We start from the raw sequence: 23,848 nt of genomic DNA, 5'->3' as shown, positions 1-23,848 counted from the left end.
AATCAACTGGAAGAAAACCACATGATGTATGTATCGTTAATTTCTCAATCTTATATTAAACAATGCTGTGACCAGTAATATTTAAAGCATTTCTAGCTACAAAAAAAATTCAGTTTGTTTCAGTGCTATGACTGGGATGAAAGTCAGATTAAAAATGTTTATAATTTTTTATAAAATTCTTTATAGATTTCCTGTATTAAACTACCACTGTAGACTAAATTGTGAGCAACTGCTGAAGGTTCTCTGGATTTGTTTTATATAAGGAGTAAAATTAATCAACGTGAAAGGGTTGGGGCATCACCCTAGTGACCCCTTATAATTAAAAACACACACACACACACACACACACACACACAACAAGTTGCTGAAATCTCTTTTCAGAAGTGAGCTTAAAACAAAACTAAACCAAGTTCATATGGTTTCTAGACAGGAAGGGGCGGGTCCAGAAGGGAAGAGAGCAGGAGTGAAGTCAGAGTGGAATGGCTGTCAGTCTTCTGTTTCACAGAGTGAGGAGGAGAGAAGGCAATAGTAATAGTACACAGCACCAAATCCTGGTTCGGTGGATAACTACCCTCACCCAAGCCCTTAAGCTGTCCAAGTATGCGCACATGACACTTTAAATTTCCAACGTCCTATTTTGTCATGTAGTTTTGTACCTGTGAAGTAAGCATAATTATAAAATGAATAATCAGAAATAGTTCAGCACATAAAAAGAGAAAAATGTCAAGTAAGTCAGTGAACCATTGATTCTGTCTTGCAAAAAGCAGAGAGAAATAGGTTCTGATAGGTTAGAAATGATTTCTAGGCTGCAAATTAAAATAAAATATACATTTTAATTCTTGAGGAACAATGAGACTCTGGTATAGAAGTGCTATATGAGGTCATATGAAGCCTTTGCTGTTGTATGTACTTTTTTGTATTTCTGATATTTGAAATCAATAGATGCATTCTATTTAATTTATAAATTGGAATATTGATAGCATTAGAATTTTAAAAATGGTAACAAATACTGAATAGGTCAAGTACCTCTAGGCTGTGGTCATATGCCTTACAGATAAAGAAGGAAAAACCAAATAGGACAAAAAAGTAGGCTTTGAAAAATTCTTATTCTCTCAACATAGTGACAAAGAAGCACGTTTTACAAAGAAAATACATTATTTAAAAGAAATTACTTACTTACTGTTCCCACATTTTTGCATAAAGGAGTGACACACTACCTGTTCACAAGTAGCTTTGCAAGTGGTGGCCTAAGTGACCGTCAAGATTAGATAGTGGAGTTTTGGCATACAATGAATGAGTGAGAAACATTCCGACAGAAAACTCTGAAGTTGATTGACGGATCATGCACAGGACAGAACAAGAATAGACATGAAGTAAATCCTATAATAAATCCAAAAGCATACGTAGTTGATAGAGAAGATACATGGAGGGTGGGGAGTAGGAAAAAGAAATGGGGAGGTAGAGAAGGTAGTAGATTTGTCATGGCATCTGATTTGGTAATAATTAACACATTTTTGAAAAGAAGGTAAATCAGCTTGTGACTTACAGTAGTGGAGGAAGGGAAGGCCAAATAGACTTCATAATGTGTAGAGGATCTCTTTTGAAAGAGATAAAGAATTGTAAGGTCATAAATGGGGAAACAATGGACTGGAAGATCAGAATCAGCATGAAGTGCAGCCATTTGAGAGTGAGGAGAATGGTGATAGAAGAATAGCAGTAGTATTAAGAGCAGGGGATGAGGTGTTGGGTAGAATTACAGGAAAGAGACCACCTGGGGACAAACAGAAATGGTGGTGTGACAGAGAGGTGCAGGATGTGAAAAAGGCTAAGAAGGAATCACAGAAGAAATGGTACAAATCATTTAAGAAGGAAAGATAGAGAAATGTATAGGCAGAGAAAGAAGGAGGCAAAAAGGGCAGTGGAAAAAACTAAGAAACAATCTCTGGAGGAGGTATATGAAAGATTGGAGACAAAAGAGGAGCAGAGAATGATTTTTAGAATAGTGAAAACTAGGAACAAGGTAGGAAAGGATTTCAGTCAGATAAACCATATGAATGATGACCAAGGTGTGGTCTTAAATAAGCATGATAGGATCAAACATTGGATGGATAGGTACTTTGAAAAGCTGTTGAATGAAGCAAATTCAAGGATAGTACTTAGGAATGGAGTCCTAAATGAAGGTATAATACCACAAATAAGGAGGGAGGAACTGGAAAGAATGAAAAATGGAAATGCAACAGGACCAGATGAAATACCAGCAGAAGTGTGGAAGAGTTTAGAAGAAGAGGGAGTAGATGTGTGCAGAAGATCTAGAGACAGTACCGGAAAAGAGTGGAGGAACTTTGTGATTGAATCCATTTATAAGGAGAAGGATGATATTAAAGATTGTGGAAACTATAGAGGGATAATGCTAATTTCACACAGAATGAAAATTTTGGAAAGCGTTATAGAGAGGAGGCGTAGGGAATTGACTGCCATAGGGGATGAGCGGCTTGGTTTTATGCCATGGAGAGGAACAACTGATAGTCTTTGCATTTAGACAGTTGGAAGAGAAAAATAGAAAAAACAGAAAGGAATGCATATGGTGTTTATTGATTTTGAGAAGGCTTATAATTGAGTGTCAGTTAGATTAGGTCTGAACCAGGGATGTTCTTTAAGTCCTTACCTGATTGATCTGCTTATGGATCTGTTGAGCCAAGGGATAAATGACCAGTCCTCCTGGTGCATGCGTTTTGCTGATGACATTACATTGTGTGGAACCAATAAAGAGAAAAGTGAATAGGAAATTGGAGGAATGGAGATGGGCTTTGAAAGATAGAGGGATGAAGATAAATAGTAAGGAGACAGAATATATGAGGATTTCATGATGATCAGGATTCAGATGTTAGCCTGCAGGGTAAGACACTAAAAAGAGTGGTAGCCCAAATGGAAATCTAGGTGCAGAGATAACCCACAGAGTGTAGTGTGGATGGAACATTTGGAAGAAGGTATCAGGAGTATTATGTGATCAAAGAATTCAGGCAGAAGTTAAAGGGTAAGGTTTTTAAGACAGTCATTAGACCAGCAATGATGTATGGAACTGAGATATGGGCAGTAAAGAGAGCGCAGGAGAAGATATTAGATGTAGCAGAAATGAGAATATTAAAATGGATGTATGGAGTTACAAACAAGGACAGAATAAGAAATGAGACAATCAGAGGTGCAGCATAATTGGGAAAGATATCTAAGAAAAGTACAGGAAAGAAGGTTGAAGTGGTATGGACATGTGATGAGGACAGACAATGAATACGTGGGCAAAAGACTGATGGGAATAGAAGTACACTGGAAGAGAAAGTGAGGGTGGCCAAATTGGAGGATAGTGGATAAAGTAAAAGATGATCTGAAGTAAAAGGGCTTGATTGGGGAGGAGGTGGAAGACCAAGCTGTTTGGAGAAAGTTGGTCAAGCACATTAAACTCACACAGAAGTGGGAAAAGATGAAGACGAGGAGGAGGAGAAGAAGAATATTTAATTGTTGTAATAGCTCTGTCTTTTACAAATAATGCACACCAAAAATGATCAGAAATCATATTTTACATCTTAGTAATATTATTATGCAAAAATTAAGCTATTAGAAAAGTGCACAAAATACATGAATTTATTTTCAAATTATTTTGTTTTTCTTGACAGGTATTCAGCTACGAAAAGTTCAAGAGCAGAGAGAACAAGAGGCTAAAAAAGAACCAGTAGGAAACGATGTTGCTACCATTCTGTCCCGGCGTATAGCTGTGGAGTACAGTGAATCAGATGATGACTCTGAGCTTGACGAAAATGAATGGTCAGACTGAAACTCCTGAGTGTTTTATTATAAAATCACTTCTAAGAAAGCTGACTGTTGTGATCAATAAGCTACAGAAATTCTTTTTTTTTAATTACAGTAAAAGAAAAAATAAAACTGTATGTCTGCACTATATTTACTGGTATTATGTAAAAGTGTAGGATGTGATGTTACTTAAGACAATAGTAATGGATAAATAACACAATATGCAAGGTCATAATTTTGTGCACTGCTTTGTAAATTTAATAACTCATCCAGACATTTTTTTTGCTATATGTTTCTGTTTATATCTGCAAAAAATTGGTAGTTTGGTAATTTGGTTTATTATATTGGACATTTTAAAAAATGCATTTGCTGTTTAATAGTATAGTAAGGTCAAATGTGGTAGCACTTTAAAATGCAAACATCTAAAATGTCCTCGCATATCAAGGATAAATCAAATTACCTTTAACTGCCACTAAACAAGAAATGTAATTGTAAAACCCACAGACTGGTATTTATCCATGTATATGTTGAAAGATCATAATAGCTAGGAGTGGGGAAGATAACATTACCCATTTGGAAAATTTTGCAGTTTTCTTATGAATCTCCTGATTGCCAATTTTGAGATGTTTTTCTTCTAGGAAATGAATAAGCATTTATCAGTGTGTTGAAATGATATGACTGTTGTGATATGTTAATTTAGCTTTTTGAAATACTTTAGCTGACTGCACAGCAAAAGCACTTAACATGGAATTTATTGCAAGTTTTATTCATCTACAATATTCTAAAAGCAGACAAAGTCATTGATTTTCTTTTTTCTGCTCGCTGTTTGAAAATTTCGATCCCATTTTTGAATACCATGAAAAAACAATGGTATTTTAGTTCAGCCTAAAATAAATGTGCTTTGTGTCTTAATGCTAATGGCAAAGAGTGCAATGTTCTTTAATATATTTAATAGTACATTAGTTATCTAATAAAACTATTTCAGGATTGCACAAGGAAAAAAATCACAAAATAAAGGGTACTATACTTTTATAATAAACCATGCATAGTTATTGACAACAAGTTGATATTTTGCTGCAAAAAAATTATTTCTCTGAAATTTTCAGCTAAAGCTAAAACATATTCTTTATGGTATCCATCGCTTTTTATCTGTTAAAATGTGCTATTTTTGATCAACTATATGGAAAGATTCTTTAGTATTTTAATATTGCTACGTTATCAAAAAAGTTGATGCCAAGTACTTTTGAGACCTCAAAATGATTCAAGATTAGTATCTGTATTTGAACCACGTCATAGAGTCACAGTCTTAAAAGACAACAAAGATTAAAACTGTGAAAGGAATATTTCTTAAATATCACTCATCTGTTTATAAGAAAGAGTTTTAAAAATAGTTTCTTTTTAATTCACATACAAAGTTACATTTTGTCTGCTTCCTTCTCTTTTCTATGTAAATTGTAATTTGAATACATTGTTAATTTAGCAGTGATTTATATTAAACAACATAATAAAGATTAAATGCAATATATACTTGACAGACATCATTAATTAAAGGAGCATTACTGGAAAAGGTTCTATTTAATGAAAAGATAAGACTCTTACAACAGAAAAATAAAAGGGTCATCTAAACATGAATATTTGAATATAGAGTATATAGCCTTGTAAGATCCAGTGGTACAGTTCTCTGTAAATTACACAACCTTAATAAAGATTTATTAAATGATTTGCTTGATTGGTTTTATAATACTGTAAGTTACATTTTTGATATTTATTTTTGTTTCTGATGTATAGCATTCTAAAATATTACTATAGCAGATTTTACACTCATTAAGATTAATCCCTTTAAGAGTGTAGGAAGTAGTGATCTTTGACAATTTAAGAAGTAAGGAGTACTGAAGTTCAAGAGGTCACAAAAATGAGGAAGCTGTGCTATGGATTCAGGGCATAGTCCAAGCAGAAGGAGTCAGCAGAATCTGAAATTTAGATGTTTGCATTTGAAATAAGAGATTGTTTTTGTACTTTTATGTACATCCATGCATTCACAGCAGGGCACAATCACAGACACTCACATAACAGCTGTTTTTAAAGGGGTAAAGTGCTTATATTTGTTCACTTACAAAACATTATTAAATAATGCTAAATGTCTGTTCCCTTTCTCAGCAGCTTAACTTTCTTTTGGTTTTTCCCTGTTAATGGGTAAACTCTGATTTATGTAGGAGGATGAGCCTATGGTGTCCTGGATAATGGACTATCTGTCAGGCAGGCTGCAATCTGACAGACTCAAGGACTGTGTTTCTGATATGGATGTGCGCAAAACTGGAGCACCACAAGGAACAGCCCTGTCACCTTTTCTCTTCACTCTGTTCACCTCATACTACAAATATAACACCAGGTCATGTAACTTGCAAAAATTCTCAGTTGATTCTGCATTTATGGGGTGTATTGATAAAGATGATGAGACAAAGTATAGGGGTCGGTGGAGAAGATTGTTTCTTGGTGCAAAAAGAATTGTCTGCATCTTAACATCAGTAAAACCAAGGAACTGCTGTTGACTTTCACCACAACAAAGACCCACTTTGTCCAGTAGTATTCAGGAAGTGGATGTAGAAGAGGTCCTCCTCTACATTCCACATTAACGGACTGGTTTCAGAACACAGAGGAACTATATCAGATGGGGTAAAGCAGGCTGTTTTTCTACACTGTGTTGTGCTGGGCTGGTAACATCACTTCAACATTCTAATTAAAAGGGCAACTTCAGTTATAGGACACACTCCGGACCCCCTGGAGGTAGTAGCGAAGGAGAGAATTAAAACAAAACTGAGATTCAGTATGAACAATGTAGCACATCCCCTCTCTGACACACCAACAACAAGTATTTTCAGATAATAGATTATTCAGCTGAAGTGTGTCAAAAAAACGCTACTGGGGCTCCTTTACACCAACAGCATAATGCCTCACTGGGACTGGAACATTTATTTATTTGCTTATTTACCAATTTATTATTTATTTTTTTAAAGAAATTCTATAATAAGCCAAAATTCCCATGGGGACAAACAAAGATCTATCTATCTATCTATCTATCTATAATAATCCTGATACCTTCTTCCAAATGCCCCATCCTCACTCCACTCTGTGGGTTATGTCTGCATCTAAATTTCCATCTTTGGCTACCACTGCCACTAGATATTTAAATGTATCCACACTTTTCGTTATCTCTCCCTGCAGGCTAATGTCTCAATCCTGATCATCATTAACCCTCGTATATTCTGTCTTCTTCCTATTCATCTTCAACCCTCTATCTTCCAGAGCCCTTCTCTATTCCTATTCACTTCTTCTTTTCTGGTGCTACACAACACAATGTCATCAGCAACAAAAAACATACATCATGAGGATTGGTCTTGTATCCCATGACTTAACACATCCATAACCAAATCAATGAAGTATGGACTTAAAGAAATCCCTGGTGCAGACCTACTCTAACTAGAATCTTGCCTGTCACCCCAACACTGCTTTTAGCCCAAGCTCTCACTCTTTCATACATATTGGAGGAGATTGGAAACTGAGACATACTGATGTCATCTTTGTGAGTGGGAGTGCTGAGCATTTTGTGTTCTGAGGTGTGAGTGTTCATTAAAACATATATTTTGCTCCTAAAAACTTTTGTTTTTTGGTTTCTGAAAAGGAGGCATGCAGGATTTTTAAAGATTGTTTTTCCCTTTAGAAGGGTTTTTATTTTTTGCTTTTTTTATTTTTATGTAGCAAAAGCAGCTGAATGTTTAGGGAAGCATTTGGAAAAGTTACTTGTACTTAGTTAAACTTGTTATTTGTATTCAAACTAGCATTCTGGAAACCATCCAGTCCATAAGTACGGTAAGTAAACTGGCATTGTAGTGTAGAATAGTTTAAAGTAACATCAATTCTTTAGTGGAAAAATTCAAAGCAAATCTATAATAATAAAAGGCAAAGCCCTCACTGACTGACTGACTGACTCACTCACTCACTGACTGACTGACTCACTCATCACTAATTGTCCAACTTCCCGTGTAGGTGGAAGGCTGAAATTTGGCAGGCTCATTCCTTACAGCTTACTTACAAAAGTTAGGCAGGTTTCATTTCAAAATTATACGCGTAATGGTCATAACTGGAACCTCTTTTTTGTCCATATACTGTAATGGAAGGCAGCAAGATGGCCGTAGGAGACTGAGTTGCGTGTCGCGTCATCACGCCTCCCACGTAATCACGTGAACTGACTGTGAACTCAGTACGTAGAAAAGAAGGAGGAGCCCCAAAGAGCGCTGAAGAAAACACTCATTACACAATTGACAAGGCAGCGAAACAATAAGAAGCGAGTGAGTGACGCATACAAGCATCTTCATAAGACACGAGGTATAAAAAAGCACGGTGTAAACCGTAAGTCTAAATTTACTTTATAGAAACGCTCCCGCTGCCGTTTGCAATACCATATTCGCGAGATACAAGTTTAATGAGAAGACACGAGGTATAAAAAAGCACGGTATAAACCTAACCTTAAATTAACTTTATAGAAACGCTCCCGCTGCCGTTTGCAATGCCATATTCGCGAGATACAAGTTTAATGAGAAGACACGAGGTATAAACGAGAGTTTGCATCACTTTGTAACAGAGTTAAAATTGCTGTAGCGAGAAACTTTTAACTGCCGGGTCTTAGCTAACATTAAATAAACCCGTGGACATCGCAACATCACACAAGAGAGCGGCTCACGTGAAGTGACTGAACGCAGCAGGAGTGATCACTTCCATGAATCAAACCTGTTCAAAAAACACATTACACAATTGATAAAGTAGGAAAAGAATATGAAACAAAGCACGGTATAAACCGTAACTTCAAATTAAGTTTATAGAAACGCTGCCGTTTGCAATACCATATTCGCCCCTGCGAAGCGCGGTGATTTTGCTATATATATTAAACTATTTCAACCATTGTATGATCTGCTTCTCGCAACTGAAAGAGGGCACCGTGGCAGAAGTTAGCCGACTTGCTCACCAACCACAAGCGTTACCTGGTAGGTAACCACCCATACAATCAGATTGTGAATCAGACTACAAATGCCTGCAATGTAATTACCCCGATCTACATGCTGTCAAATGAATGAACCTCACGCCGTGGCACAACGTTAGGGGCTTCGCCTCTACGTCCGAGGATCGATTCCAGTAAGGGAGTGCAGTGACTGTGTACTCCTAATGAGCCCACAATTACGGCGAAACACGTGTCGCATACTATGCATCTTCAAAGCACGGTGTAAACAGTAAGTTTAAATTGAGTTTATAGAAACGCTCCTGCTGCCATTTGCAATACCATATTAGATGACTTTGTAACAGAGTTAAAATTGCTGGAGCGATAAATTTTTAACTGCCGGGTCATGTCGCGTGTTCTTGGGTAGGTACACCAAAAAATGTATACATTTATGCATGTAATGGGCAAACAAAAAATGTACTATACCCGAAAGCACTACAGTAGTACTCAATGTATCTTTACTTCTTAAATGTTAATGTTTTACTGTTTAATAATTTATACGCTTCTTATATGTTATTCAGATTCTTTTATCAAAATACCAGTAACAGCGCACTGCACGATAACGTGGAGTGAATATACTTGACATGACCATTCATAGTATTTATCCTCTTTCTCTGTACGTTTACCATTCGTTTGCTCAGAGGTTGATGAGCTTGCTGCTTAATGAGCAGCTCTTCACCCTAGCGTCCCGCTGCTTCTCTTCTTTCGTCGGCATCTTTTCCCGTTAAAACTGATTTGTTTTAAAACTTAGTATGTTTTCTTTAATTTTTCAGTTAAGCTGGCACTTAAGTCTTCAATCTGCCTCAAGAATGATTAGCGGAGGTGGTAGACAATGAAAACGTCAGCCGTACGCATCCGCCACGCACGCACTGGTGCGCGCAGGTGTGAGTTGATTCTACAATAAAATAAAATAAAGATAAAAAGAGCAATAACTTGCAGCACCGCTATTCAATTACACTTGCCTAACGCCTCTCCTAAGGGGAAATACTGTGGGATCTGGGCATCCGTCAAAGCAGCAATCACAAGCCCGATTAGAAAGCGGGAAGCTGTGATTTGTCCTCTCCCTCCCATGTAACAATCGCAGCCCGTGTTGCAACGCACTATGTATATATGTGTATGTGTGTATATATATATATATATATATATATATATATGTTCATATGTGTGGGAAAGCGAATAGTAGACGTGACGTAGTATATGTGTACCAAATTTCAAGTCAATAGGTGAAACGGTTTGCGAGCTACAGCTGATTTAAAATCCTGGACAGACAAACGAATAGCCACGGTAGCGTATTATAGAAGAACATTTTACTGTTTAATAATTTATATTTATATGCAATGTGCTTCTTATATATTACTTCATATTCTCATATGATAATGATGTTAATGTTGTTTATATTGATTTCTATGTTATTGTAAGCGCCCTTTATTTGTGGAAAAATAAATTTGGCAATTAAACTTATTCTATACATACATTTTATTTTTTTCTCTTGCACTCAGTGAGCGAATCCACTGGGTAATCAGCTATATATATATATATATATATATATATATATATATATATATATATATATATATATATGTGTGTATGTAAGTATGTATGTGTATATATAGATAGATATGTATGTGTATATATAGATAGATATGTATGTATGTATGTATGTATGTATGTGTATATATAGATAGATATGTATGTATGTATGTATGTATGTATGTATGTGTATATATAGATAGATATGTATGTGTATATATAGATAGATATGTATGTATGTATGTATGTATGTATGTATGTATGTGTATATATAGATAGATATGTATGTGTATATATAGATAGATATGTATGTATGTATGTATGTATGTATGTATGTATGTATGTATGTATGTATGTGTATATATAGATAGATATGTATGTGTATATATAGATAGATATGTATGTGTATATATAGATAGATATGTATGTATGTATGTATGTATGTATGTGTATATATAGATAGATATGTATGTGTATATATAGATAGATATGTATGTATGTATGTATGTATGTGTATATATAGATAGATATGTATGTGTATATATAGATAGATATGTATGTATGTATGTATGTATGTGTATATATAGATAGATATGTATGTGTATATATAGATAGATATGTATGTATGTATATATGTATGTGTATATATAGATAGATATGTATGTATGTATGTATGTATGTGTATATATAGATAGATATGTATGTATGTATGTATGTGTATATATAGATAGATATGTATGTATGTATGTATGTGTATATATAGATAGATATGTATGTATGTATGTGTATATATATATATATAGATAGATAGATATGTATATATAGATAGATAGATATGTATGTGTGTATATATATATATATATATATATATATATATATATATATATATATATATATATATATATATATATATAGATAGATAGATATATGTGTATGTATGTAGATAGATATGTGTTTATATGTATATATGTGTATATATATGTAGATATACAAATATGTATATATGTGTATATATATGTAGATATACAAATAAGTATATGTATATATGTGTCTGTATGTGTATATATATGTTGATATATGTATATATATATGTGGATGTGTATATGTATATATATATATGTATATATGTTTATGTATATATATGTTTACATAACCTCTTTAACACACTACTTCTCCGCTGCGAAGTGCGGGTATTTTGCTAGTGAAGAATAATTGGAAAGAGCATAACTCCCTTATAGTTAAGCATTGACGCTAGTAAAAAACACACTTTCACAAGTAAGAAAACATTCATTGTAAGTACAGGTAGACGGTTGACTTCAAAGTGGTGAAGAGAAAGGCCCCAATGTGTATAGACCAATGTCTAGCATTAAGGTACCAGATCAGGCCAATAACTTGCAGCAGATATTCAGTAAGCAAGTTCTCTTAGTAAGAAGGAAGAAGTGTGTGAAAAGTTTACTGGATTGAACAGTTCTTAGCGGTCAGGAAAGCAGAGCAATTTAAGAGGGTGACAGTATAAGGGTTCATTAATAAGAAGAAATACAAATGGTATGACTGAAAAGCTTTTAAGTAATAAGTGGGGCACAAATTTATGAGAACAGACAGAGAAACTAAAGTTAACCTCAAAAACAGACAAACTACACAGCCTAGGCGGAGGATATTTATGGACTTTAAGGGGCCAGAAAGGGTAAAATAACTGTAGTGGTTCTCATTTTTTAACTTTTTTTTTCATTTACCATTTAGGTTAAATCATTTACTTTTAACAAATAAGGTTGTGTGTTTTTAGTAATCCAAAGCGAAATTTTAATAATAGGGCCAGTGTAATGGAACTCCTCTTATATGTTGGATTTTTTTGAAGAATTGCTTGGAGGAGCCAGGCTTCCATGAAGGCTGCATCTGCAGGAGATGCCAGCTGGAGGAGGAGATGGCTGGCCTGCGTTTTAGTAGAGAATTGGTGGACCTGGGCCAGGTGTCCTTCAGAGAGATAGTATACAAGACTCCAGACCTGGGGCCTTATGCATAACGCCGTGCTTAGAATTCACACTAAAACATGGCGTATGGACAAAAGTCAAAATGTGCGTACACAGAAAAAAATTCAGATGCAGAAAACCGTGCGTAAGCCAACTTCCACGCACTTCCGCTACATAAATCCTGGTCTGCATGAAGTGCAATGATCATGCACGCGCCTGCTGCCCCTCCCAGACTCCTCCCAGAATTACGCCTCTTTGAATATGCAAATCAATATAAATATTCCCTTAATTTCAGCGCTCTGTGAAAAGACCATGGCAAAAGCACGAGGGGAAAATAGAAGAATATCAGCGAATGCCAAGTGGAGGCAAGAAAAAATGTACTTTTTGTTGTTTAAGCAGTTGTATAAACAACAAAAAGAAGTTGATCGAAAGTTCAAGTTCAGAAAGTCGCACAGCGTCCAAAATAAAAAAGAAATAGTCAGAAATCAAAGTCACCATGAAAAGGCGAGTCGTAGCCCACCGTCTGAGTGTCATATGGAAGCTTATTAAAGTACATTGAAAAGAAACAAAATAGGGACACAGTGGAAAAAAATGCTTGAAATGTCAACTTTAATCTCGAAATGTCCACTTTGATCATGTAGTTAATTTTGTTATTAAAGTAGAACGTCAAAGTTAATCTTAAAATCTTTTAATTTACTAGTTTCTCAAATTCCATTGTAGCTAAAGTAGCACATTAAATGATTTGTATTCTTTGTGTTCTTCTATGTACTCTATGTATGTGAATCACTACTTGATTCATAAACAGGCTTTCTCTTAAGCTGACAGGACACAGAATACATTATATTCATGATATTACAGCTCTCTGAACAATTGAAATAGTAGGATATATGCTTGATATCATTTTCATGATGAAAGGAACTAAAGCATGTATTAAACATGGGGCCACAGTGGTGCAATGGTAACAACGAGCTATGGCCCCATCCAGAGATTGTTCCTCCCTCCTGCAAGATGCTTGCTGCGCTGTACATGACCCTCAATAAAATAATTTATTGCAGCAGTACTGTCTCTTTCAAACACACTAATCCCCAATTCCTGTCCTTCCTTTTCTTTGTCCAATTAACCAGTCGCCACACAATCAGCTCAGTAATAGACAGTGAGCCATCTGTAAGCTTAGAACTCTTGATTCTTCATAACTTTTAAGTAACATTGAAATATATTCATAGTACATGTTTAATTATTCCATCCATCTATCCATCTATCCAGGGTCGCACCAGTCTCAGGAAGCATACAGGACGAGGCAGGAACAATCCCTGAATGGGGCGCCAGTTCATCGCTACCGCTGTCCACCTTGTCCACACATTTAAAAACAGTATACATTATTTAAATGACGTTAAAAATTTATCTGTATGATGTAATATATATGCTTTACTGCATTTCATCTAAAAAATAATATTAAGAGCTGCAAGAAGATAGTGTCTGGAAATCTAAATCAACTTAGAATCCAGAATACGAGCTCTCTTCTATTGAAATGAATTGAATTACCTTTATTGTTATTGTATGGTACAATGAGATTCAATATGCAAATCCTCCATAAATTTCTTTTCCTATAAAATGGTAAAATAACAACAAAAACAATAATAATAATAATATGATTAAAAAAAATGAAAAATATACAATTTGAAAGCATAAGTGGCTCAGGATGTGCAATATTACAACAGTAATGCAAGTTTACAGTGAGGTAATTGTACTTATAAGTATAAACAGTTCTACTGGGAGTACTTCATGGTCTGATTGAGTGCATTTATATCCCTTGGGATGAAACTGTTTCTGAACCACGAGGTTCGTGCAGGAAAGGCTCTGAAGAATTTGCCAAAATGGGAGAATTTCAAATAGACTGTGCGCATGGCTGAGGCAGCATGTGCTAGAAGCTGTACCCTGAGAATTCTGTCCGTTCTTGACACAATCTGTGGTAGAGCTTTCTGATCAGTTGCTGTAGAACTGCGATTCCACACTCAGTGGGTTAAAACACTTATAGTATTTGAAATAGTTTGGCCATTCCATGCACCATTATATGGTTATGGGTTGATTACAATCAGGTGCCTTAAACTAATAAACCATATGCGGTTAATTTCAGTGTATTTGATAAAACTGCATCAGGGATGTGGAACTAAAAAAAGAAAGGGAAACCTCACAGGAACAATAGCATTGCTTTGACACTGGGTGCCGCCAGTTTGCAAAACCGAGCTGAAAACTTGCGTAAGCTATGGTGTAAGCTGGCGTGAGAATGTGCATGGCTTTATGCCAAGTTTAGTTTTTATACATTGCAATGTGAGCGTGGAAATGGGCGTACACAACATTTTTGTGTGTACGCACCGTTTATACATAAGGCCCCTGGCAGGTAGAGATAGGTTGGTTATGGTCACAAGGCACAAGGCAAAGTGAGAGCATCTATCACAGAATTAGAGGTGTCAAACCATTTTCATGTCCTAACAGAGCTGGATGGTGTCTTTGACAATTCTAAGGTGTGTGGTGGTATGGGTCCACAGCTCTTCCAACAAAGGCCATTTTGTTTTAAATAAATAATCGCTGCGCTCGCGGCTTAGCGAGGGGGCATGGTGACTGTAGCGAGCTGCAGGACGATCTGCGGTGTGGGTGTTTCTCACCTAAGTGCACAGGTGAGAGACTGCCCACATCCGTGATCGTTCCTGTGGCTAATGGGCTGCAGCTGCCATGTCCTCTCTGCATATATAGAGAAGCGCGAGAAGGTAAAAAGAAAAAAAGAAAAGAAGTAGAAGAGAAAAGGAAAGAAACAGAGGTTGCAGGATGAGGCAGGAAGCAGTGGAGAGAGAGAGAGAGAGCGAGAAAGTCGGTGCGGGAGAGTGAGCGAGCGAGTGCAGGCTCGTGCAGCAGCCGTACAGGTAGCTTGGGTGTTAGGCCGACACCCGAGGAGTAGCAGTAGTGGTCGCTCCCGCAGCGTTGATTTTGAAGGGCAGGAGTGACCGGAAGATGGATGACTCTCAGCATAAGGCCGCTGACGGCAGCGGGAGTTAAGACTTGGGGTGTGTATTCCCCAGCATGGGCGCCCCGGTCGCTGAGGAACCCAAGTCGCTGTCTAGAAGAGCCTACCGGAGCCAGGGGTCGGTGAGGCGATCCAAACAGCTGAAGCAGGCAGAGAGAAGGTCAGCTGCATGTGGGGCGACTCTCCAGTAGAACAGCCCAGATGGGTGTAGCAGGGGAGCCGCCAGGCTAAACGGAAGACATCGGGCTTTTTGATTTTAACATATTGCTTCTTGCGCTATTTTACCTCGTGGTTTTTTTAGAAGAGTTTTTGTCTATTGGTTTTAACCTTCACTTCACAACTGTTTATGGATTATTTATTTATTGAATGAACTGCACAGAACTTTACTTTGAACACTGTTATTGATTTTCTTTTAATAAAAGCACTTAGCACTTTTAAACCATCCCCTTGCTCATTGTTATTGCCTCACTGTCTGGCTTATCGGTGACATTACCGACGGTGTTGGGTTCAAGGGCTCCCTAACAGCCGATGGGAGCATGGAGCAGAACCCGCATCGTCACATTTGGTGGCAGCGGTGGGATGAGCTAGCAGTGGGGACAGAAGAGGAGACAGAGCAGCAAGCGGGATTGGTGCCAGACTTTGAAAAGGACCCACGTACCCAAGCCGGAGGAGGACATTTTTAAAGGACAGAGCTTTTTATGAACATTTATTTATTGCTGGTTTTATTTGTCTTTTAAAGTTCTTATTCTTTTAATGTCCTGTTTTAGTGAAGGGGGGCTTGGGTTGGTTTTATTGTGGGAATTGATTGTTTTAGTGCTTTTATTGTTTTAGTGAAGTGTAGAGTGGCCAAGCTGTGGATCTGGTCTCCAGTTGCATAGGGTTGGTAGTGGCGTGGAGCCTTCCCATGCAACTGGAGTCTTATGGAGGGTGGAATGTGGTGTTATGGGTCCACAGCTCTTCCAACAAAGGCCGTTTTGTTTTAAATAAATAATTGTCGCGCTTAGCGAGGGGGCGTGGTGACTGTAGCGAGCTGCAGGGCAATCTGCGGTGTGGGCGTTTCTCACCTAAATGCACAGGTGAGAGACTGCCCACATCTGTGATCATTCCTGTGGCTAATGGGCTGCAGCTGCCATGTCCTCTCCGCATATATAGAGAAGCGCGAGCAGGTTAAAAGGGAGAAAAAAAGAGAAGAAGTAAAAGGAAAGACAAAGAAACGGAGGTTGCAGGAGGAGGCAGGAAGCAGTGGAGAGGAGAGAGAGAGAAAGTCGGTGCGGGAGAGTGAGCGAGCGAGTGCAGGCTCGTGCAGCAGCCGTACAGGTAGCTTGGGTGTTAGGCCGACACCCGAGGAGTAGCAGTAGTGGTCGCTCCCGCAGCATTGATTTTGAAGGGCGGGAGTGACCGGAAGATGGATGACTCTCCGCATAAGGCCGCGGACGGCAGCGGGAGTTAAGACTTGGGGTGTGTATTCCCCAGCGTGGGCGCCCCGGTCGCTGAGGAACCCAAGTCGCTGTCTAGAAGAGCCTATCGGAGCCAGGGGTCGGTGAGGCAATCCAAACAGCTGAAGCAGGCAGAGAGAAGGTCAGCTGCATGTAGGGTGAGTCTCCGGTAGAACAGCCCAGATGGGTGTAGCAGGGGAGCCGCCAGGCTAAAAGGAAGACATCGGGCTTTTTGATTTTAACATATTGCTTCCTGTGCTATTTTACCTCGTGGTTTTTTTAGAAGAGTTTTGTCTATTGGTTTTAACCTTCACTTCACAACTGTTTTATGGATTATTTATTTATTGAATGAACTGCACAGCACTTTACTTTGAACACTGTTTTTGATTGTCTTTTAATAAAAGCACTTAGCACTTTTAAACCATCCCCTTGCTCATTGTTATTGCCTCACTGTCTAGCTCATCGGTGACATTACCGACGGTGTTGGGTTCAAGGGCTCCCTAACAGCCGATGGGAGCATGGAGCAGAACCCGCATCGTCACAAGGTGGTAGGCAGGCATGAGGAGCCCCAATGAGCAACCTCAAAACCAGTCCCCAGAAAAAGAGACATAGTGATAGTTGGGGACTCAGTAATTAGGGGGATTGTAGCACAGATTTGCTCCAGAGACAGTCTTGCACAGTGTGTTGTCTTCTGGGTTCACAGGTGGGAGACCTCCCTGGAAGAGTTGATAGTGTCCTGACCAGAGCAGGAACAGATCCAGTTGTCATTGTCCATGTTTAAATAAATGACATACTGTACATAAGGGTAAGTCTGTCAGTTCTGTGATTCAAGTTTGAATAGTTAGGTTCTAGGCTGAGGAGCAGAACTGACAAAGTTGTCTTCTCCGATGTTCAGTCTGTGCCACACACCAGTGTAGGTAAGACTGAGGATATCAAAAGGCTTAACACGTGGCTCAAATCTTGGTGTAGGGTAGAAAGGTATAGGTTTATGGGGCATTGGGACTCCTTTTGGAATAGATGGGACCTATTCCACTGTGACAGGTTACATGTGAACTGGAGGGACACAAGTGTGTTGGGGAGACATATAAGTAGGTTAGTGTATATGTGGTAAAGTGCCCCACTAGAATTACCAACAGTTAAATAAAGTTTGTTTTGTGTCCTCTGTAGTGTTGAAAGAGAGGCAGTAGTTTTGGGAGAAAGCGTCAAATAAAGAAATAAAGCTTGCTTTTTTTTCCATTTGGAAAGTGCAGAGGGACGTCTTCACCGATGATATGAGTGGCTTCTGGGGAGCGTTGCAGCGGGTTTTGTGCGAGAGTGGAAAGATGGCTCTGCCACTGTCCAGCTGGGATATGTTGTCTGCCTTCCACGACCTCCTAGCGCTGGAAGAACAAGAGACAGTGTGAAGCATCTTAGTTTCGGTCCGCCGCATCTTAGAAAGTGATCCCATATTGGCAGTTGTCTGGGCGGTAGCCATGGGATGGGCAAGGGCTTACTTTCAGTTTTGAGAGAAGTGCAGGTCACGTCCTATATGCGGCATAGCTACTTGCGCGCATGGCGGTGGCCTGAATTTTTATAGGAATTTTGCTGGGCGGGAAACGCCACTCTTCAGAGACGTGTACACGTCATCGCATGGATGTAGAAGGATGACGTCTGACAGCTTAATTGGTTGGAGTGATGGCTCCAAATACAGAAGGAGCCTTACGAAGCATCAAAATATTTGAATCGATTGTGTTGGAAATCATATTGAAACTTGGAGTATTTGACACTCACCTCTCTAGTGATACCTTCTGGCCATTTGCATTAACGTTACACAAAGTCACGATCAAGTTCAATGACGTCTGTTAAAACTGTATTGCTTTTACTTTTTCGCAGCTACAGACTGGCAACGAAGAGTTGGGTTCGTCAGTGGCTTCCAGTGTCTTAAAATATATATATAACTAACTCTGACAGCCAGAATGTACTATATGATAGCAAGAGTTAAACAAAATAAGATGCCTCACTCTTAGAGCCCCAGTTCTTCCAATGAATATTCACTTTTACCACTGTATCTTTATTATTGCTCCTGTTATTAGTATTGTTATTAACCCTCATCTTTTCTTGAGATCACATTTAATAGCCGAAGTTTGGGGTTCCACAGCCCTAATGTTGTACTGAGTGTACCATTACTGACTGCTGGTGTAGGTACCCTGCTTTTGGAGCTGCTCTTTTTGGGATGGTTGGACAATCTAAGGTGACAACTCACATAGTCAATTTAAATAAAATTGGAATTTTAAATACTCTAGTGTTTAAATGAGGTCAAATAGTATAACTTTAAATACACCAGTGTGTGTTTTGGTATGTGCAGATAAACGTTTACAGGATAACATCAACATTTTAATGTCTAAAAGTCAGGACCAAGAAGAACATGGCAGCAGTGAACTTCTTGAGGAATATACAGATACACTTGCTGATAACTTAGTTCAGATAATAAGTAAAACATTGTTATTGTAATCTATCTAGTAGCAAAGAGCTATGATGACTTTTTTATAGTGCCAAACTTTTGTATTTTCTTGTCCAACAGGCTGTTGTATATCAAAAGGTGTCATCCAAATGGTTTAAAAATGAGGATGATCCTACAGGTAACCATGTAATGACCTATACTGTAGAAGATGAGGAGCTGACAGATGGCCTTTACATCTACCTGATGAAGTGCTGTCAAGAGCTGTAGGCACTTTTGAAAAGATCAACAGAGTTCACATCATTCTGGATGTGCTGTTGCCAGAGGCTTACTGTATTTGGCTTCAGTGAATCTGTAATAAGTACAGAAAGTGTCTCTATGAGTAACATCCTCTCTGTATCTGTATTTGTGATCGGCTCTTATTAAAGCTCTAGGAGCAGTTGAGAGGATTTCTCTACCAGAGGCAGAAGGTCTGTTCATTGATGGACCAGCAGACGGTGAGTGGAATGTCATGTGGTGTTGGGGTAGTCATACATATACATATACTGTATATACAAGGTTATTCAAAATGAAAAGGCAGATTTCAAAAATGTTTTTCAAATAAACTGTGTAAGACAGAAACACATTCCGCACATCACTGGATAGAGGAAAATTCAAAGTTTAAAAATTCAACTTCAAGAAGATTCAAATGCATTTCCACTTGGAGGTCCGGTGTTACCTGAATGACACCATTCCAGGACGATGGATTGGAAGTGGTGGACAACAAGATCTTCCTCATCGTCTATGGCCTCCCAGGTCTCCAGACCTTACCTCCTGTGATTTTATCTATGGGGGTACATTAAAGAAAGAGTGTTTGTTCCACCTATGCCTGCTAATCTTCAAGGTTTGAAACATTGAATTGAGGAAGCTGTGAATTCAGTAATTTGTGTGTGGCAAGAAATGGTCTATCTTTTTGATGTTTGTCACACTACACATGGTGCTTATGTTGAGTGCATGCAACCTGAAGAATCATAGGACCAAAGTTTGAACTTTCCTCTATCCATTGATGTGCAGAATGTGCTTCTGTCTTACTCAGTTTGTTTGAAATTAATTTTTGAAATCTGCTCTTTAATTTTCAATTGTCCTATATATATATATACTAGCAAAATACCCGCGCTTCGCAGCGGAGAAGTAGTGTGTTAAAGAGGTTATGTAAACATATATATACATAAACATATATACTTATATACATATCTACATATATACATATATATACATATAGACATCCACATATATATACATATATCAACATATATATATACACATACATATACACACATACATACATACATACACACATATATATATATATCTATACTAATAAAAGGCAAAGCCCTCACTGACTCACTGACTGACTGACTGACTGACTGACTCACTCATCACTAATTCTCCAACTTCCCGTGTAGGTAGAAGTCTGAAATTTGGCAGGCTCATTCCTTACAGCTTACTTAAAAAAGTTAGGCAGTTTTTATTTCGAAATTCTACGCGTAATGGTCATAACTGGAAACCTGTTTGACTGACTCACTCATCACTAATTCTCCAACTTCCCGTGTAGTAGAAGTCTGAAATTTGGCAGGCTCATTCCTTACAGCTTACTTACAAAAGTTAGGCAGGGTTTTTATTTCGAAATTCTACACGTAATGGTCATAACTGGAACCTGTTTGACTGACTCCATTCATCACTAATTCTCCAACTTCCCCATGTAGGTAGAAGGCTGAAAATTTGGCAGGCTCATTCCTTACAGCTTACTTACAAAAGTTAGGCAGGTTTCATTTCGAAATTCTACGTGTAATGGTCATAACTGGAACCTGTTTTTTGTCCATATACTCTAATGGAGGAGGCGGAGTCATCACGTATTACGCCTCCTACGTAATCACGTGAACTGAAAAAAGAAGAGATTTACAGCACAAGTCAAAACGCGGGAACGAAAGGTAAATGACGTTAATTGTTGACTGTCTTTTAATACTGTGTACTTGTTGAGTGTCTTTTAATACTGTGTAAGCATACATATTAACACATGTGCAATTAAACGTGTGCATTTACGGGGTGATTTCTCAGGCTTAAAGCTCGCCTTTTATTAAAAAGGTAAATGCAAACTCTTTTCATTCTGAAGGGCACAAACCACGTTAGATTTCAGCCGTTAAACGCGCAAAAATGTCAGTACACCAGATAAATAAGCGCAACATATTATCAGTTGTATTGTATGCTTACAATACATATAGAAATGTGTTAATCGTTAACTAATATTATTGGATGGTGTTTTTCGTCTCGCGCTTTGATTTAAACGATTGCATGTCTTGGTGGGTTTGCGTAGCTTATTGTCAATATCTTTACAGCTCTTTTTAAGACTTAATTAAAAAGGTTTTCTTTTCTTCTTAATAAAAATTTAAAAGCAGTACTTCGCCGGTGCGAAGCGCTCACTTCACTCCCTTACAGGGAATCGAACCTCGGACGTCAGCGCTAGAGGCTAAGCCCCTAAAATTGCGCCACGGCGTGTGGTTCGTTTATTTGACAGCATGTAGATCGGGGTAATTACATTCACGGCATTCGTAGTCGGATTCACAATCTGATTGTATGGGTGGTTACCTACCAGGTAACGCTTATGGTTAGCCAGCAAGTCATCTCGAAGTGATCACTCGAGTGAACGCAGCTTCACAAAAAAAACAGATCCTTAACAAACTGTTATTGGTATATTTTCCCTCAATTTTAAAAGGTTTTCTTTTCTTCTTAATAAAAATTTAAAAGCAGTACTTCGCTGGTGCGAAGCGCGGGGATTTGAGCGACTGACGCATACAGACATATTCATGACTGCAGGTACTTCGGAAAGAAAGCACCGTGTAAACCTAAACTTTAAATTAAGTTCATAGACCTACAAAAGTTTGCCATTGATTTGAGGCAAGATTGCTTTTCTCATGTACAACTAACGTTGCATTCTTAACAGTAAGCTTGCACGGCTTCGTCATATTACAACCTCAGTGCTGAACTGACAACGTCGTATACAAACAGAACTATAACAATCGTAATAAACAAACAAAAAAAAAGCGAAGAACCTTTGGATTTAATAAAAAGGCTCTTTCCTTGGCGAAGCAAGGAAAAAGGAAGACCTTATATGGCGTTCGTTTATAAAACAGCGGAAAAGCTGTGTTAAGGCTGCTTCACAAAAAACAGATCCTTAACAAATTGCTATTGGGATATTTTCCCTCAATTTAAAAAGCTTTCTTCTCATAAAAATTTAAAAGCAGGGCTTTCACGAAAAAAGTTACAGCTTTGCTACAGGATACACCCCCACAAGTTAAGCAAGTAAAAATAAAAGTGTATATTTATGTATGTGTATATATATATATGTGTGTATATATATATTATATATGTGTGTGTGATATTATATATTATATTATATATAATATATATATACACATATATATATATATTATACACATATTATATATAATATATATATATACACACATATATATATATGTGTATATATATATAATATATATATGTATATATATTATATATATATGTGTATGTGTATATATATATATATATATATATCTATAATATATATAATATATATATATATATATATATATAATATATGTGTATACAGTATATATTATATATATATGTGTATATATATGTGTATATATATATATATATATATATACACACATATATATATATAATATGTGTGTATATATATAAATGTAATGAATTATTATTATTATTATATAATATATGTATATATATATATATGTGTATATATGTGTATATATATATTATATATTATATATATATAATATGTGTGTATATATATATATACTATTATATATGTTGTATATATATATATTATATATATGTGTATATATATATTATATATATGTGTATATATATATTATATATATAGTATGTGTATATATATATTATTTATATTATATGTGTATATATATTATATATATATATGTGTATATATATTAATATAGTAAATTATATTATATATATCGTGGATATATATATACGATATTATATATATTATATATATATCATGTGTTATATATTATATATATGTGTATGATATATGTGTATATATATTTATAATATAGTGTATAGTTATATGTATATATATATTGATATAGTATATAGTGGTGTATATATAGATATATTATATATATGTTGGATATATATATGTATACTATATATGTGTATATTGATATGTGTTGTATATATATATATATTATATATATAGTGTGTTATATATAAAGATTATATATATATTGTGATATATAATATTATATATATATATGTCTATATTATATATATATATGTGTGATATACTGTATATTATATATTATATGTGTATATGTGGTTAGTATATATTATATGTGTATATATATATAATATATATATGTGTGTATATATATATTATATAATATATGGGTATTTATATATATATTTGTGTATATATATATTATATATATGTGTATATATATATATAATATATATGTGTGTATATATATATTATATATATATATACACACATATATATTATATATATATATACATATATAT

At 36.5% G+C, this 23,848-nt stretch overlaps 2 protein-coding genes across 2 annotated transcripts in view; one reads left to right on the top strand and one right to left on the bottom strand.

Annotated features, from left to right (window-relative positions):
- The window catches only part of LOC114663066 (actin-binding protein WASF3-like), a 129,086-nt gene extending 123,565 nt beyond the window's left edge, over nt 1-5,521 (top strand). Inside the window, exon 9 of the mRNA XM_051934390.1 lies at nt 3,669-5,521. Within this exon, the coding sequence (XP_051790350.1) occupies nt 3,669-3,826 (158 nt within the window). The 3' untranslated portion in view covers nt 3,827-5,521. The remainder of the gene's footprint in view (nt 1-3,668) is intronic.
- LOC114662093 (monocarboxylate transporter 8-like) overlaps nt 1-23,848 on the bottom strand; it is a 1,225,996-nt gene that overhangs the window by 311,748 nt on the left and 890,400 nt on the right. The gene's annotated exons all lie outside the window — the stretch shown is intronic.

This window comes from Erpetoichthys calabaricus, chromosome 12 (assembly GCF_900747795.2).
Source record: "Erpetoichthys calabaricus chromosome 12, fErpCal1.3, whole genome shotgun sequence".
In the NCBI taxonomy this organism is placed as follows: Eukaryota; Metazoa; Chordata; class Cladistia; order Polypteriformes; family Polypteridae; genus Erpetoichthys; species Erpetoichthys calabaricus.
The sequence above is the reverse complement of the archived record's forward strand: the minus strand, read 5'-3'. Positions and strand labels throughout refer to the sequence as shown.